This window comes from Syngnathus scovelli, chromosome 15 (assembly GCF_024217435.2).
Source record: "Syngnathus scovelli strain Florida chromosome 15, RoL_Ssco_1.2, whole genome shotgun sequence".
NCBI classification, from domain to species: Eukaryota; Metazoa; Chordata; class Actinopteri; order Syngnathiformes; family Syngnathidae; genus Syngnathus; species Syngnathus scovelli.
The window spans coordinates 10,720,622-10,736,526 of record NC_090861.1 but is presented as its reverse complement, the minus strand read 5'-3'; the positions used below and the strand labels follow the sequence as shown (position 1 = coordinate 10,736,526).

At 41.4% G+C, this 15,905-nt stretch overlaps 1 protein-coding gene across 2 annotated transcripts; it reads right to left on the bottom strand.

Annotated features, from left to right (window-relative positions):
- Positions 1 to 3,906: 3,906 nt before the first annotated feature.
- LOC125982094 (sterile alpha motif domain-containing protein 3-like) lies at positions 3,907 to 11,321 on the bottom strand. 2 transcript variants are annotated; one of them, XM_049742284.2, is made up of 5 exons: positions 6,439 to 7,313; positions 6,278 to 6,347; positions 5,174 to 5,351; positions 4,631 to 4,796; positions 3,907 to 4,255 (listed from the first exon to the last, which is right to left on the bottom strand). In XM_049742284.2, exons 1-4 carry the CDS (start codon positions 7,210 to 7,212, stop codon positions 4,637 to 4,639), a joined length of 1,182 nt encoding a protein of 393 aa, XP_049598241.1. In that variant the 5' UTR covers positions 7,213 to 7,313; the 3' UTR covers positions 3,907 to 4,255; positions 4,631 to 4,636. The 2 variants fall into 2 exon arrangements, 1 of the variants encoding a protein (XP_049598241.1); XR_007486267.2 differs by lacking the exons at positions 6,278 to 6,347; positions 6,439 to 7,313 and adding an exon at positions 11,092 to 11,321.
- Between the last annotated feature and the right edge of the window lie 4,584 nt (positions 11,322 to 15,905).

Below are 15,905 nucleotides of genomic sequence, written 5' to 3'. Positions count from 1 at the left end.
TTGGCAGCTAGAGAGTGCCGCATTGACCACTGCGCATGAAGAAATAACCACCTGCAACGTTTGGTTTAGGTTTTAGGTGCATTTTAAATTTTATTGCTTAAATCGCATTTTCTCGACGAGCTGAGCACGTTTTCTGAAATGTGCTCCTCCCGTCACTTCTGGTTGGGTGCGCTTAGTAAAAAGTGCTCTTGGCAGCTAGAGAGTGCCGCGTTGACCACTGCGCATGAAGAAATAACCACCTGCAACGTTTGGTTTAGGTTTTAGGTGCATTTTTAATTTTATTGCTTAAATCGCATTTTCTCGACGAGCTGAGCACGTTTTCTGAAATGTGCTCCTCCCGTCACTCTGGTTGGGTGCGCATAGTAAAAAGTGCTCTTGGCAGCTAGAGAGTGCCGCGTTGACCACTGCGCATGAAGAAATGACCATCTGCAACGTTTGGTTTAGGTTTTGGGTGCAGTTTTATTTTTATTGCTTAAATCGCATTTTCTCGACGAGCTGAGCACGTTTTCTGAAATGTGCTCCTCCCGTCACTCTGGTTTGGTGCGCATAGTAAAAAGTGCTCTTGGCAGCTAGAGAGTGCCGCATTGACCACTGCGCATGAAGAAATGACCATCTGCAACGTTTGGTTTAGGTTTTATGTGCATTTTTTATTTTATTGCTTAAATAGCCTTTTCTGGACGAGCTGAGCACGTTTTCTGAAATGTGCTCCTCCCGTCACTCTGGTTGGGTGCGCATAGTAAAAAGTGCTCTTGGCAGCTAGAGAGTGCCGCGTTGACCACTGCGCATGAAGAAATAACCACCTGCAACGTTTGGTTTAGGTTTTTAGGTGCATTTTTAATTTTATTGCTTAAATCGCATTTTCTCGACGAGCTGAGCACGTTTTCTGAAATGTGCTCCTCCCGTCACTCTGGTTGGGTGCGCAAAGTAAAAAGTGCTCTTGGCAGCTAGAGAGTGCCGCGTTGACCAATGCGCATGAAGAAATAACCACCTGCAACGTTTGGTTTAGGTTTTGGGTGCATTTTTAATTTTATTGCTTAAATCGCATTTTCTCGACGAGCTGAGCACGTTTTCTGAAATGTGCTCCTCCCGTCACTCTGGTTGGGTGCGCAAAGTAAAAAGTGCTCTTGGCAGCTAGAGAGTGCCGCGTTGACCAATGCGCATGAAGAAATAACCACCTGCAACGTTTGGTTTAGGTTTTAGGTGCATTTCAAATTTTATTGCTTGAATCGCATTTTCTCGACGAGCTGAGCACGTTTTCTGAAATGTGCTCCTCCCGTCACTCTGGTTGGGTGCACATAGTAAAAAGTGCTCTTGGCAGCTAGAGAGTGCCGCTTTGACTGCTGCGCATGAAGAAATAACCACCTGCAACGTTTGGTTTAGGTTTTGGGTGCATTTTTAATTTTATTGCTTAAATCGCATTTCCTCGACGAGCTGAGCACGTTTTCTGAAATGTGCTCCTCCCGTCACTCTGGTTGGGTGCGCATAGTAAAAAGTGCTCTTGGCAGCTAGAGAGTGCCGCGTTGACCACTGCGCATGAAGAAATAACCACCTGCAACGTTTTGTTTAGGTTTTAGGTGCATTTTTAATTTTATTGCGTAAATCGCATTTTCTCGACGAGCTGAGCACGTTTTCTGAAATGTGCTCCTCCCGTCACTCTGGTTAGGTGCGCATAGTAAAAAGTGCTCTTGGCAGCTAGAGAGTGCCGCATTGACCACTGCGCATGAAGAAATAACCACCTGCAACGTTTGGTTTAGGTTTTAGGTGCATTTTAAATTTTATTGCTTAAATCGCATTTTCTCGACGAGCTGAGCACGTTTTCTGAAATGTGCTCCTCCCGTCACTTCTGGTTGGGTGCGCTTAGTAAAAAGTGCTCTTGGCAGCTAGAGAGTGCCGCGTTGACCACTGCGCATGAAGAAATAACCACCTGCAACGTTTGGTTTAGGTTTTAGGTGCATTTTTAATTTTATTGCTTAAATCGCATTTTCTCGACGAGCTGAGCACGTTTTCTGAAATGTGCTCCTCCCGTCACTCTGGTTGGGTGCGCATAGTAAAAAGTGCTCTTGGCAGCTAGAGAGTGCCGCGTTGACCACTGCGCATGAAGAAATAACCACCTGCAACGTTTGGTTTAGGTTTTAGGTGCATTTTTTATTTTATTGCTTAAATCGCATTTTCTCGACGAGCTGAGCACGTTTTCTGAAATGTGCTCCTCCCGTCACTCTGGTTGGGTGCGCATAGTTAAAAGTGCTCTTGGCAGCTAGAGAGTGCCGCGTTGACCACTGCGCATGAAGAAATAACCACCTGCAACGTTTGGTTTAGGTTTTAGGTGCATTTTTAATTTTATTGCTTAAATCGCATTTTCTCGACGAGGTGAGCACGTTTTCTGAAATGTGATCCTCCCGTCACTCTGGGTGGGTGCGCACAGTAAAAAGTGCTCTTGGCAGCTACAGAGTGCCGCGTTGACCACTGCGCATGAAGAAATAACCACCTGCAACGTTTGGTTTAGGTTTTAGGTGCATTTTTAATTTTATTGCTTAAATCGCATTTTCTCGACGAGCTGAGCACGTTTTCTGAAATGTGCTCCTCCCGTCACTCTGGTTGGGTGCGCATAGTAAAAAGTGCTCTTGGCAGCTAGAGAGTGCCACGTTGACCACTGCGCATGAAGAAACAACCACCTGCAACGTTTGGTTTAGGTTTTAGGTGCATTTTTAATTGTACGGCTTAAATGGCATTGTCTCGACGAGCTGAGCACATTTTCTGAAATGTGCTCCTCCCGTCACTCTGGTTGGGTGCGCATAGTAAAAAGTGCTCTTGGCAGCTAGAGAGTGCCGCGTTGACCACTGCGCATGAAGAAATAACCACCTGCAACGTTTGGTTTGGGTTTTAGGTGCATTTTTAATTTTATTGCTTAAATCGCATTTTCTCGACGAGCTGAGCACGTTTTCTGAAATGTGCTCCTCCCGTCACTCTGGTTGGGTGCGCATAGTAAAAAGTGCTCTTGGCAGCTAGAGAGTGCCGCGTTGACCACTGCGCATGAAGAAATGACCATCTGCAACGTTTGGTTTAGGTTTTGGGTGCATTTTTAATTTTATTGCTTAATTCGCAATTTCTCGACGAGCTGAGCACGTTTTCTGAAAAGTGCTCCTCCCGTCACTCTGGTTGGGTGCGCATAGTAAAAAGTGCTCTTGGCAGCTAGAGAGTGCCGCGTTGACCACTGCGCATGAAGAAATAACCACCTGCAACGTTTGGTTTAGGTTTTGGGTGCATTTTTAATTTCATTGCTTAAATCGCATTTTCTCGACGAGCTGAGCACGTTTTCTGAAATGTGCTCCTCCCGTCACTCTGGTTGGGTGCGCATAGTAAAAAGTGCTCTTGGCAGCTAGAGAGTGCCGCGTTGACTGCTGCGCATGAAGAAATAACCACCTGCAACACTGTTAAAAAATTCCTGTAAACTTTACAGTAATTAACTGGCAGCAATTGACCAGCAACTTATTGTAAAAACATTTTACAGCAATTAACTGGCAGCAATTGACCAGCAACTTATTGTAAAAACATTTTACAGCAATTAACTGGCAGCAATTGACCAGCAACTTATTGTAAAAACATTTTACAGTGATTAACTGGCAGCAATTAACCAGTAAGTTATTGTTAAAACGCTTTACAGTTATTAACTGGTAGCAATTAACCAGTAACTTACTGTAAATACATATTACAGTAGATGAGCTTTACAGTATTCGAGTATTTACTGTAAAACAAAAAACAGTCAAATACTGTGGGCTTGGTTGTATATACAGTATTAGGTAGTTTAACTGTATGCTACATAACAGTTAAATACTGTGATGTCAGTTGCATTTACAGTATTAGTTGTTTAACTGCAGAATGAATATCAATGAAATACTGCGATTTCAGTTGTGTTTACATTACTGCTTTATTTAATGTACAAACAAATGAAGTGGTCATTACCACATACAACATACAATGTAACATACAATACATACAACAGCATTGTATATGGCAATGCAGTACTATGAACAGTAGGTAATCATAGTAAATTAAGTTTCTCACTGTACAATTTAAATGCTGAATCAGTGATTCAATATTAATCATTAATAGAATGACCCATATTCTAAAATAATTCAATTAACTACAGACAAAAAATTTGTTAACGGGATCATGTATTTTTTGGTGAACAGGAACATAAAGCACATTACCAAACCTTTCAGACAAAACTTCCTTGGGCTTGGACAAAACAGGAGCCCTGAAATTAAAGAAGAAAACACATTAAGAATTATGATGGTGATGTCGGTGTCATGGTAAGATACTTGTTCCTGATAGGAAGTGTGTCACTGGCTGCAGGAACACTCATGCAATTAGCAAGGTTGGAGTTATATTATTAGTAGGGATGTAACGATTACTCGTGAGACGGTTAAAAATCGATTGGAATATGTCGCAAGTTAAATCGGAGAGAAAAAACAATTTCAAACTGGTACGACGTAAATGTGAAATGTTGAATGTGCCATTAAGAATTAATGGGGGAAAAAACAACCACATGAGTTAACATAACTATTTGAGATGACTTCTTTCAATAAACCATCTTGAACTTTCTATGCAAAAGTTATTATCTGAACCTCACCTATATCTAGTCAGTTAGCCAATTGAACTCCATGAAGCCCCTGATGAAGGAGATCACATGGGGGTTCATGTATGACGTCTTCCTCTTCACCACTCTCCCAGTCTTCCGGCTCATCTGCTCCTTGGCACTGCACTTGGTGGAGTCAGGATTAATTCTGACCAAAAACCTATGAAATGAGTATAGGAGTTAGAGGTTGAGACATTATGTACATGTCAACGAGTAATCTGTTAGCAAATCACAACTGTGATTGCGGGGGGATTAATTAAAAGAATCGATAAAAATAAATTGTTTTAATTGAATAAATACAATATTGCAGTATTTTATACTTGCATTACATTCATTTTACTATTAAGAGGTGATAATACTTCCTGAATAAGACTTGTTACTCTAGGTATTTACATAATTTCAGTTATGATACAAGTAGTTAGTTGTGAACACAATGGCAGCCAGCAAGAATTCAAACGCTGTGTTGCAATTATCAGAGAGAGATATAGAAAATGCCAGTGAGAATAAAGTTATGTATATAATTTCATCAGTTAATACCTCTGAATAAACTCCAGTGTTGTGCAGGCTTCCACCTGATACTCCAGGTTGAAAACATAGTAACAGGCGAAGAGAGTGGCCAAGGCAGTGGTGAAGTCAGCCAGGTGAGCAGCAGGTGGGATGATGACCCTCCCCTCGATCGACAGCATCCACTTTTTCGCAGTCAGGATTGTCTCTCCTTAAAGTCAGACATTACAAAAATCATATTTCACAGCAATCCATTTTATAAATGATCTGCTTCAGGTGAATGACTGTAAAAACAGGGCAGGGAGCATACATATCTTCCAAGCAGTACATAAAACAGATAAAAGGAGCAGATATAGTAACGGAGTTGGTGAAAGATGAACAAAAAGTGACATGTATAGCAACCAATCTGAAATAGCAGCAATGACAAATGAGTTGGCTACTCGGGATGAGTGAGTACACCATTATCTGTATCTGTTCGATCAACTAAATTATCAATATCCGTACTCTGAATGGGGCTTAACCCGGAAGTGGGTGTGGTTCAACCCAGAAATAGACTGATCCTGCCCCACAAGTTGTCTTTTTTGCCAGAAATGTATACAAATTGATCAGAAGTTTCTATATGTATTGTTTATTAGAAAACTATTTACATAAAAGCCTCATATTTAGCTTTAGATAAACGTTTTTGATCACAAGAGTCAGAGAAGTATTTACAGAGACAAATGTTCACAAACAGAACATGAATAAACTCTGGAAAATTAATGAACATATGTAGGAGTATATAGGTATGAAGTAAAATGCATGAACTTGAGTTTTCGCACTCAACATAGCTTTTTTTTTGTGTGTGTTTAGTGTTTCCGCAAGTTGTTTTTTTTTTTTTCAAGCGGGGCAGGACAATGTCAAATGCAATGTTCATTATGTGGTCTGAGCGCAAGCGTGAGAGTATCAGTTTATGTGTGTGTGTTCAGGTTTTGAAGTCTGTGTGAGCCTTGTATTACAAGCTGGAAATCCTGACCAGTGAAGAAACAGTGAATGAAGCGAGACGAGCTGCATTCACTACTGTTTCCGAACTAGACTTTCTTTGCTTGTGGCCTCTATGTTCAAAGGATTCATTAACATTGTGTACAATGTGAAACTTACCAAGCATGATGATTCTTGGAGTGATGGGGAGAGACAGCTGGGCCTCTGCATCTGCTGGAGTGGTTGTCACCTATGAATGCCAGTAAAGGGGAAAGTTACTTGAAACAAACGAGATGGCATATTATCTCTAGGAAAAAAGTTTTCGTAAATAAGGCGCTTACATCAGCAAGGAGAAAAAGTGAATCTTCTTGCTCTTTGAAGTGTGCCAACATCACAAGCATCGCTGATAGGCCATCAGTTCCTTCTTGGTCCTCCTTTCGAGCTTCCTTCAGGACAGCTCTTACTTCCTTCCCCCACCTTGTAATCTGACTTCTGAAGAAATCCAGAAGTCTTTTACCTTTTTTCTCCAAGTCTTCATTCAGTCTTGTGTATATGTCAACATTGGTGAGAGTGGTGAAATGTGATAATAAGAACTTATGTGAAAAGAGAAATGGCCACTCTTTACCCACATTCAGAATATTTGGGGGAGGGTTTGCGTTGATACATTCCCGCTGCTTGGCATAAGTGATTGCCATTAGGTCTTCGACTCTTCCTCTCTCACTGCCCTTGAGTCCCTCTTGGCTGAATATATCCAACATCTCAAGCTTCTTTTCTTCTAATGATGCTGATGTTTCCCCATCTGGATAGTTCTCTGGCTGCCAACGAACACACCCATAACTGTCGACTCTTAAGCATGTAGCTACTGTTGGCTGGTCATCATCACCATCCTTATCATCTCTCTGGGTGCGTTTGGTCTTCCTCAGACGGGAAAGAGTGTTGCCACGATTTAAATATTCTACTCTGGTCTTGAGCTGATTTAAAACACTAAAATACCCACATCCAATTAGCTCCCCCTCTTCATTTTTGTCTAAAAAACTATTTGGATATTTTTGAGTTATAGCTTTTGCCACTACCACACACTCTCTGCGAGTAGGGTTCAATGAATGCTCTCTCATTGCATCAACGGTGACTCTTATCAAGTGTCGGCGGTCCTCCACAGCTGGCCTCTCACCAGCATCTACTGCTCTTCTAAGAGTAGGCCTCACTTTGTTCCATGGCACCTCAAAACTGTCCACCCATGCAGAGATGGGACTGGTGGGTGATAGTATGGGGCATGTGCTGGAAGAGCCAACTGGCCGTGGCTCAGGCGATGAAGGGCTTAGCTGGGGGTCGGCGGGACCTGCATTACACACGAGTGAAAGCGCACAAATGATTGTGACCAGTTTAATACCACAAAATAATATCCTTCAAATTTTGTATATAACCCCATATTAACATATACAAGTCTGCAAGTACCGTAATTTCCGGACTATAAGTCGTGTTTTTTCTCATAGTTTGGGTGGGGGGGCGACTTATACTCCGGAGCGACTTATATATGTTTTTTTCACTTTTTGGGGCATTTTATGGCTGGTGCGACTTATACTCCGGAGCGACTTATAGTCCAAAAATTACGGTACTTATTTTGATTATTGAATAATCCATCAATCACTACCTGGAAGAGATTTAAATTCTCTGACATTAAAGTCACAAATTAATGAGCAGAAAACAAACAAAATTGCAGGAAAACTGTCTGCTGTACGCTCACTTGCTCCTTTTTGCTCCTCTTATTTATTTATTTATTTATTTGTTGTGTTATTTATTCATTATTTATTCAGCACGCTGTTGTTTACTTGTTTTACTTGATTGTCTATTGTGGGCCATGTCTTGTCACCGTGGGATAGTGGGGAACGAAATTTCGGTTTCTTTGTGTGTCTTTGGCATGTGGAGAAATTGACAATAAAGCTGACTTTGACTTTGACTTTAATATGCTCTGACATTATGAAATCATAATTCAGTGATGTTTTTTTCTGTTTATTTATTTGTTTACATCTTTGAAATAAGGATTACTAAACTAAACTAATGTTAATTGAAGCAATGTAATCTCACCTTTCAAGGAATGAAGAATCTTTCTGCACTGAATGGGTGTGAGCAGATGTTTCATGTCATCTTCTTGAATGAACTGCAGATCATCTGGTACTTCAACACCTACTTTGGTCACCAACTCATTGACCAAAGTTTCAAGTTTCACTTCATCTAGCTGTGGTAGTGCTGTCTGTATTGCCTTCTTAATGGAGTCCATTACTCATTCTTCTGAAACACAGAATGATGCAGAGCAACAAGATTAAGACCAAATCGTTTATATACAGAAAGAGGGTAATAATCTGCAAGCGTGTCCACAGTCAAACACTGATACTGTGCTTCAGAGTTACTTTGTAAGCAATACACACCAAGATCCACAACTGGTACAGATTGATAATGCTCGACAACAAAATATATGTTTGACTCATTTATCAGTATCAACAGTATTTTCCCAAATAGACACCCTGTGTCATTTTGGTCCACTACAACAGTTAAGCCTCTTTTGTACAGAGTGCCTTTGAAAGTGACAGAGGGTGTTTCAATTGTGTGTTCCGGGCAGAGACCCTTAAGACTGACAGCTCTCTGAATGCCTATCTGGTACAGTTGGTCATCAAATCTACTTGGTTGGCCCATTTGCAGAGTTGGTGGAAATAAGCTACCAGTATGTAAATATGCTTGTAGTAACTGGTGTCTTTCTGCTAAGGTACTGCAGAGATTTTTAAAGTTATGCAGTTTTCTTGCACATTGCTTGAAATACGAGTGCTTGCTTTCAAAGCGCAATGTCCACAACCTAATGAGGGGACCAAACCGAAGAATGAGTTCTGGGTAATGGACAAGATAGTGGTGCTTGGCCTTTAGTGTATTTTCTGGGAATGTGGCAGTTCTAAGATGGATGTATTCCTCAATGAGAATCTTAAGATATGCCACTTGGTTGGTATGGATCTTGGGTGCACAAATCAAATCCACAATTTCTCTGAGCTTTAAGCATAACTGCCACACCTCATCATCAAGTGGATTTTTGATTCTGTCTCCAATCAGAATAGGAAGGAGACGTAAGAGGCACCAGTTTTGAGCAGCATGCCCTCCCAACTTCTCTCCATCAGATTTTACCTCACATGGTTTGTTATTTGAATCACTGCCTAGGTATGTGAACTGAGATATAGTCTGATTCAGTTGACCATAGGTGAAGTGTTTTCCCACATTCACCAAGTGTTTAATGTACATTGCAAGATCAAATGAAACAACACCTTCGAACAGGTCATGACCCAGACATGGAGGGAGTCCTGGCTGGCAAACATGATAATATTTCAACTGATTGAAAACTGAGTCAAACTTTATTCCATTGGTCATTTCCTGGTTTGAGGCTACCTGTGCCACACTCTTTTTGTAACTCTCAATGGTTCTTTTAGGACCAGATTTGGTGGGATCTGTGTGGAAAGATTCTCTATCTATGACACAGTACCGGCAAAAATGTGTGCTTTTACTGAAGTTTTCAGTAAACCCACCAATACTGTGTGACCCCAGATTATCTCCAGTAATGGCAATCACAGAGCCTTTTATCTTCTCCCCATCACCATAATCAATTCCACTTTCCTCGATTTGTTTTAAGTCACTGACTAAAGTGGAGAATACTTTTTCTTGTCCGAAAAATTTGAAATCCTCCTCTCTGCACAACATAACAAGTTGCATTGGATCAATGGAAGACCGGTTGTGTGGCGCAATCTCTGCAAGTGTCAAGTACATAGCCAATATTTTGTGTTTTTTTCTGCCTGAGCCCAGCGGGTTCACAACTTCAAACGAATCCTGATACAAGATGATCGACAATGAAGATGGTGATTCTTGAAAAAGTATATTATCTTTAACGTTTCTGCCATCTCTCACGTCTTCAAGAACATCAGGAGTAGTTCCTGTGTCAGCTTTAGCTTGCTCTTTAACAGAGCTTTGACTGATGAGTGATTTGATTGTATCCTTGATGGGCACATACTGATAGAACCTCTCTTTGCCTTTAGCATCAATGCCTAAGTAAGTCTTTGCTGGCTCAACATACTTAAATCTGCTCTTAAAGAATGTTTTACGAAGTTGATCTGTTCTAAACACTCCTTCATTGCACATTTTCAGAAGGTTATCTTTTGAGAGATCATCAAGAAGCCTCTTAATATCACTTTCAGACACATTCAGCTTTGTTAATTCTTCATGCATCCTAGACAAAAGATAAGTCAAACCAGTGTTGTGGACCTCTTGTATTTCCTCTATTATGGTCTGAATTGTACTGGCTGGTAGCAGCATTTTAGCCTGCATTCGGAGATAAAACATGGCCAGATTGTTCATAAAATCATGTGTGTCCACTTCATCATGTGTGTCATCATCAACAATTGTCTCAAAAGTTTGACCAAGTTCACAGTCTGATGGCGTATTCATGCAGGCATTAGTAATGTTAGTAGCACTGGTAGAAGTATGGCCACTACATGGAGAACTAGAAGTCTTTTTGTGCTTCCGGCTCAAGTGTGAGGAAAAGGATGAGCGGACATGAAAATACCTTGAACAGTTCGTAAAGGGGCATGACACTTTTTTGCCATCTTTGATATGCCAATGAAGATGTTCACATAAGGTTGAAAAATTTGCTGACATAAAGCCACAACCTTCAACAGTGCAAGCCAAGTCAACTCCATCAATTTGCCTTTCAAGTGCTGGTTTAGCTGTCTTCTTGTGACAGCGGTACATGTGAGCTTGAAGGGCGCCACGTGTGTGACAAGTGGCAAAGCATTCTGCTACCCCACATGGAAATCTAAAGTTAGCTAAATGTCTGTGAATCCTCAAATGACGAACAAATGCAGGGATTGAAGCTGTGGTGAAATTACAGTACTTGCATGAGTAATTCATTTTGATGTATTACTATTTTATTTTATTACTTATAGTGAAAGTGCTGGTAGGCTTACTTATCGAGTGTCTGGACGTCGCGGAGTGTGCTTGGTGTGCCGCCGCCAGGACGAAAACCCGAAAAACGAGGCAGAAGGTGGAAAAAAAAAAAACAGGCGGTAAAATACTCTTGTTGTGATCGCGATTTGTCCCGTTTAGTTTGACGTGATTGACAAACCGAAGCAAGAAAATCTCTTGATCCTCATTAGATAAATTCAGGTCAGCCCATATCAGCCCATGTCTACGGAAGATGGTTAGGGTCAGTTAATAAAAAAAACAAAAGGGGTGACGGAAGAGAAAAAAAAATCTGACTTTTTTTTCTCTTCCGTACATGTCCGCCAGTGAAAAAGAAAAGAGAAAAGAACTTAATGTTGATAATAAAAAAATGCCATGGTGAGTCATTGAGTTAAAAGTCATAATGATTATATGAAATTATATGATAATCATTGATTTTATTATGAGATATATTATATATAATATATATCTGTATACATATATGTATATACATATTAGAGAAATAATTTTAATATGAATATAAATTTAAATATCAACTTTCAATGTTCATTCATCAACGACATTGACAATAAAATTACAGTAGATTACTTTTCTATTTACAGTACTATACAGGATATTGTGATTCTTTTACAGTAATGCTTCGACTACTGTGTTTTTCACTACACTACTTATCCTACTGTGATTTTTTTCATGTTTACGAGGTTTACCTGTAAAAATTACAGCATTCAACTGTAATAATCATACACAGTACGGTTACTGTGTTTAATACAGTAAGTAACTGTAGATTTAACAGCCAATTTTAACAGTGGACATTGACATTAAAATTACAGTAGTTTACTTTTCTGTTTACAGTACTATACTGGCTATTGTGATTTATTTACAGTAATGCTTCGAGTACTGTGTTTCTCACTGTAATACTTATCCTACTGTGATTTTGTCATGTTTACGAGGTGTAACTGTAACAATTACAGCATTCTACTGTAATAATCATACACAGTACGGTTACTGTGTTTAATACAGTAAGTAACTGTAGATTTCACAGCCATTTTTAACAGTGAACGTTTGGTTTAAGTTTTGGGTGCATTTTTAATTTTATTGCTTAAATCGCATTTTCTCGACGAGCTGAGCACGTTTTCTGAAATGTGGTCCTCCCGTCACTCTGGTTGGGTGCGCATAGTAAAAAGTGCTCTTGGCAGCTAGAGAGTGCCGCGTTGACCAATGCGCATGAAGAAATAACCACCTGCAACGTTTGGTTTAGGTTTTGGGTGCATTTTTAATTTTATTGCTTAAATCGCATTTTCTCGACGAGCTGAGCACGTTTTCTGAAATGTGCTCCTCCCGTCACTCTGGTTGGGTGCGCAAAGTAAAAAGTGCTCTTGGCAGCTAGAGAGAGCCGCGTTGACCAATGCGCATGAAGAAATAACCACCTGCAACGTTTGGTTTAGGTTTTAGGTGCATTTCAAATTTTATTGCTTGAATCGCATTTTCTCGACGAGCTGAGCACGTTTTCTGAAATGTGCTCCTCCCGTCACTCTGGTTGGGTGCACATAGTAAAAAGTGCTCTTGGCAGCTAGAGAGTGCCGCTTTGACTGCTGCGCATGAAGAAATAACCACCTGCAACGTTTGGTTTAGGTTTTGGGTGCATTTTTAATTTTATTGCTTAAATCGCATTTTCTCGACGAGCTGAGCACGTTTTCTGAAATGTGCTCCTCCCGTCACTCTGGTTGGGTGCGCATAGTAAAAAGTGCTCTTGGCAGCTAGAGAGTGCCGCGTTGACCACTGCGCATGAAGAAATAACCACCTGCAACGTTTGGTTTAGGTTTTAGGTGCATTTTTAATTTTATTGCTTAAATCGCATTTTCTCGACGAGCTGAGCACGTTTTCTGAAATGTGCTCCTCCCGTCACTCTGGTTGGGTGCGCATAGTAAAAAGTGCTCTTGGCAGCTAGAGAGTGCCGCGTTGACCACTGCGCATGAAGAAATAACCACCTGCAACGTTTGGTTTAGGTTTTAGGTGCATTTTTTATTTTATTGCTTAAATCGCATTTTCTCGACGAGCTGAGCACGTTTTCTGAAATGTGCTCCTCCCGTCACTCTGGTTGGGTGCGCATAGTTAAAAGTGCTCTTGGCAGCTAGAGAGTGCCGCGTTGACCACTGCGCATGAAGAAATAACCACCTGCAACGTTTGGTTTAGGTTTTAGGTGCATTTTTAATTTTATTGCTTAAATCGCATTTTCTCGACGAGGTGAGCACGTTTTCTGAAATGTGCTCCTCCCGTCACTCTGGGTGGGTGCGCATAGTAAAAAGTGCTCTTGGCAGCTACAGAGTGCCGCGTTGACCACTGCGCATGAAGAAATAACCACCTGCAACGTTTGGTTTAGGTTTTAGGTGCATTTTTAATTTCATTGCTTAAATCGCATTTTCTCGACGAGCTGAGCACGTTTTCTGAAATGTGCTCCTCCCGTCACTCTGGTTGGGTGCGCATAGTAAAAAGTGCTCTTGGCAGCTAGAGAGTGCCACGTTGACCACTGCGCATGAAGAAACAACCACCTGCAACGTTTGGTTTAGGTTTTAGGTGCATTTTTAATTGTACGGCTTAAATGGCATTTTCTCGACGAGCTGAGCACATTTTCTGAAATGTGCTCCTCCCGTCACTCTGGTTGGGTGCGCATAGTAAAAAGTGCTCTTGGCAGCTAGAGAGTGCCGCGTTGACCACTGCGCATGAAGAAATAACCACCTGCAACGTTTGGTTTGGGTTTTAGGTGCATTTTTAATTTTATTGCTTAAATCGCATTTTCTCGACGAACTGAGCACGTTTTCTGAAATGTGCTCCTCCCGTCACTCTGGTTGGGTGCGCATAGTAAAAAGTGCTCTTGGCAGCTAGAGAGTGCCGCGTTGACCACTGCGCATGAAGAAATGACCATCTGCAACGTTTGGTTTAGGTTTTGGGTGCATTTTTAATTTTATTGCTTAATTCGCAATTTCTCGACGAACTGAGCACGTTTTCTGAAAAGTGCTCCTCCCGTCACTCTGGTTGGGTGCGCATAGTAAAAAGTGCTCTTGGCAGCTAGAGAGTGCCGCGTTGACCACTGCGCATGAAGAAATAACCACCTGCAACGTTTGGTTTAGGTTTTGGGTGCATTTTTAATTTCATTGCTTAAATCGCATTTTCTCGACGAGCTGAGCACGTTTTCTGAAATGTGCTCCTCCCGTCACTCTGGTTGGGTGCGCATAGTAAAAAGTGCTCTTGGCAGCTAGAGAGTGCCGCGTTGACTGCTGCGCATGAAGAAATAACCACCTGCAACGTTTGGTTTAGGTTTTGGGTGCATTTTTAATTTTATTGCTTAAATCGCATTTTCTCGACGAGCTGAGCACGTTTTCTGAAATGTGCTCCTCCCGTCACTCTGGTTGGGTGTGCATAGTAAAAAGTGCTCTTGGCAGCTAGAGAGTGCCGCGTTGACCACTGCGCATGAAGAAATGACCATCTGCAACGTTTGGTTTAGGTTTTGGGTGCAGTTTTAATTTTATTGCTTAAATCGCATTTTCTCGACGAGCTGAGCACGTTTTCTGAAATGTGCTCCTCCCGTCACTCTGGTTTGGTGCGCATAGTAAAAAGTGCTCTTGGCAGCTAGAGAGTGCCGCATTGACCACTGCGCATGAAGAAATGACCATCTGCAACGTTTGGTTTAGGTTTTATGTGCATTTTTTATTTTATTGCTTAAATAGCCTTTTCTGGACGAGCTGAGCACGTTTTCTGAAATGTGCTCCTCCCGTCACTCTGGTTGGGTGCGCATAGTAAAAAGTGCTCTTGGCAGCTAGAGAGTGCCGCGTTGACCACTGCGCATGAAGAAATAACCACCTGCAATGTTTGGTTTAGGTTTTGGGTGCATTTTTAATTTTATTGCTTAAATCGCATTTTCTCGACGAGCTGAGCACGTTTTCTGAAATGTGCTCCTCCCGTCACTCTGGTTGGGTGCGCAAAGTAAAAAGTGCTCTTGGCAGCTAGAGAGTGCCGCGTTGACCAATGCGCATGAAGAAATAACCACCTGCAACGTTTGGTTTAGGTTTTGGGTGCATTTTTAATTTTATTGCTTAAATCGCATTTTCTCGACGAGCTGAGCACGTTTTCTGAAATGTGCTCCTCCCGTCACTCTGGTTGGGTGCGCAAAGTAAAAAGTGCTCTTGGCAGCTAGAGAGAGCCGCGTTGACCAATGCGCATGAAGAAATAACCACCTGCAACGTTTGGTTTAGGTTTTAGGTGCATTTCAAATTTTATTGCTTGAATCGCATTTTCTCGACGAGCTGAGCACGTTTTCTGAAATGTGCTCCTCCCGTCACTCTGGTTGGGTGCACATAGTAAAAAGTGCTCTTGGCAGCTAGAGAGTGCCGCTTTGACTGCTGCGCATGAAGAAATAACCACCTGCAACGTTTGGTTTAGGTTTTGGGTGCATTTTTAATTTTATTGCTTAAATCGCATTTTCTCGACGAGCTGAGCACGTTTTCTGAAATGTGCTCCTCCCGTCACTCTGGTTGGGTGCGCATAGTAAAAAGTGCTCTTGGCAGCTAGAGAGTGCCGCGTTGACCACTGCGCATGAAGAAATAACCACCTGCAACGTTTTGTTTAGGTTTTAGGTGCATTTTTAATTTTATTGCGTAAATCGCATTTTCTCGACGAGCTGAGCACGTTTTCTGAAATGTGCTCCTCCCGTCACTCTGGTTAGGTGCGCATAGTAAAAAGTGCTCTTGGCAGCTAGAGAGTGCCGCATTGACCACTGCGCATGAAGAAATAACCACCTGCAACGTTTGGTTTAGGTTTTAGG

Coding starts and splice junctions, on each gene's coding strand:
- LOC125982094 (XM_049742284.2), bottom strand. CDS start 7,212: ATGAGAGAGCATTCATTGAACCCTACTCGCAGAGAGTGTGTGGTAGTG. Junction 6,348..6,438: donor CACTTTTTCTCCTTGCTGAT/GTAAGCGCCTTA, acceptor TGGCATTCATAG/GTGACAACCACTCCAGCAGA. Junction 5,352..6,277: donor TCCAAGAATCATCATGCTTG/GTAAGTTTCACA, acceptor TCTGACTTTAAG/GAGAGACAATCCTGACTGCG.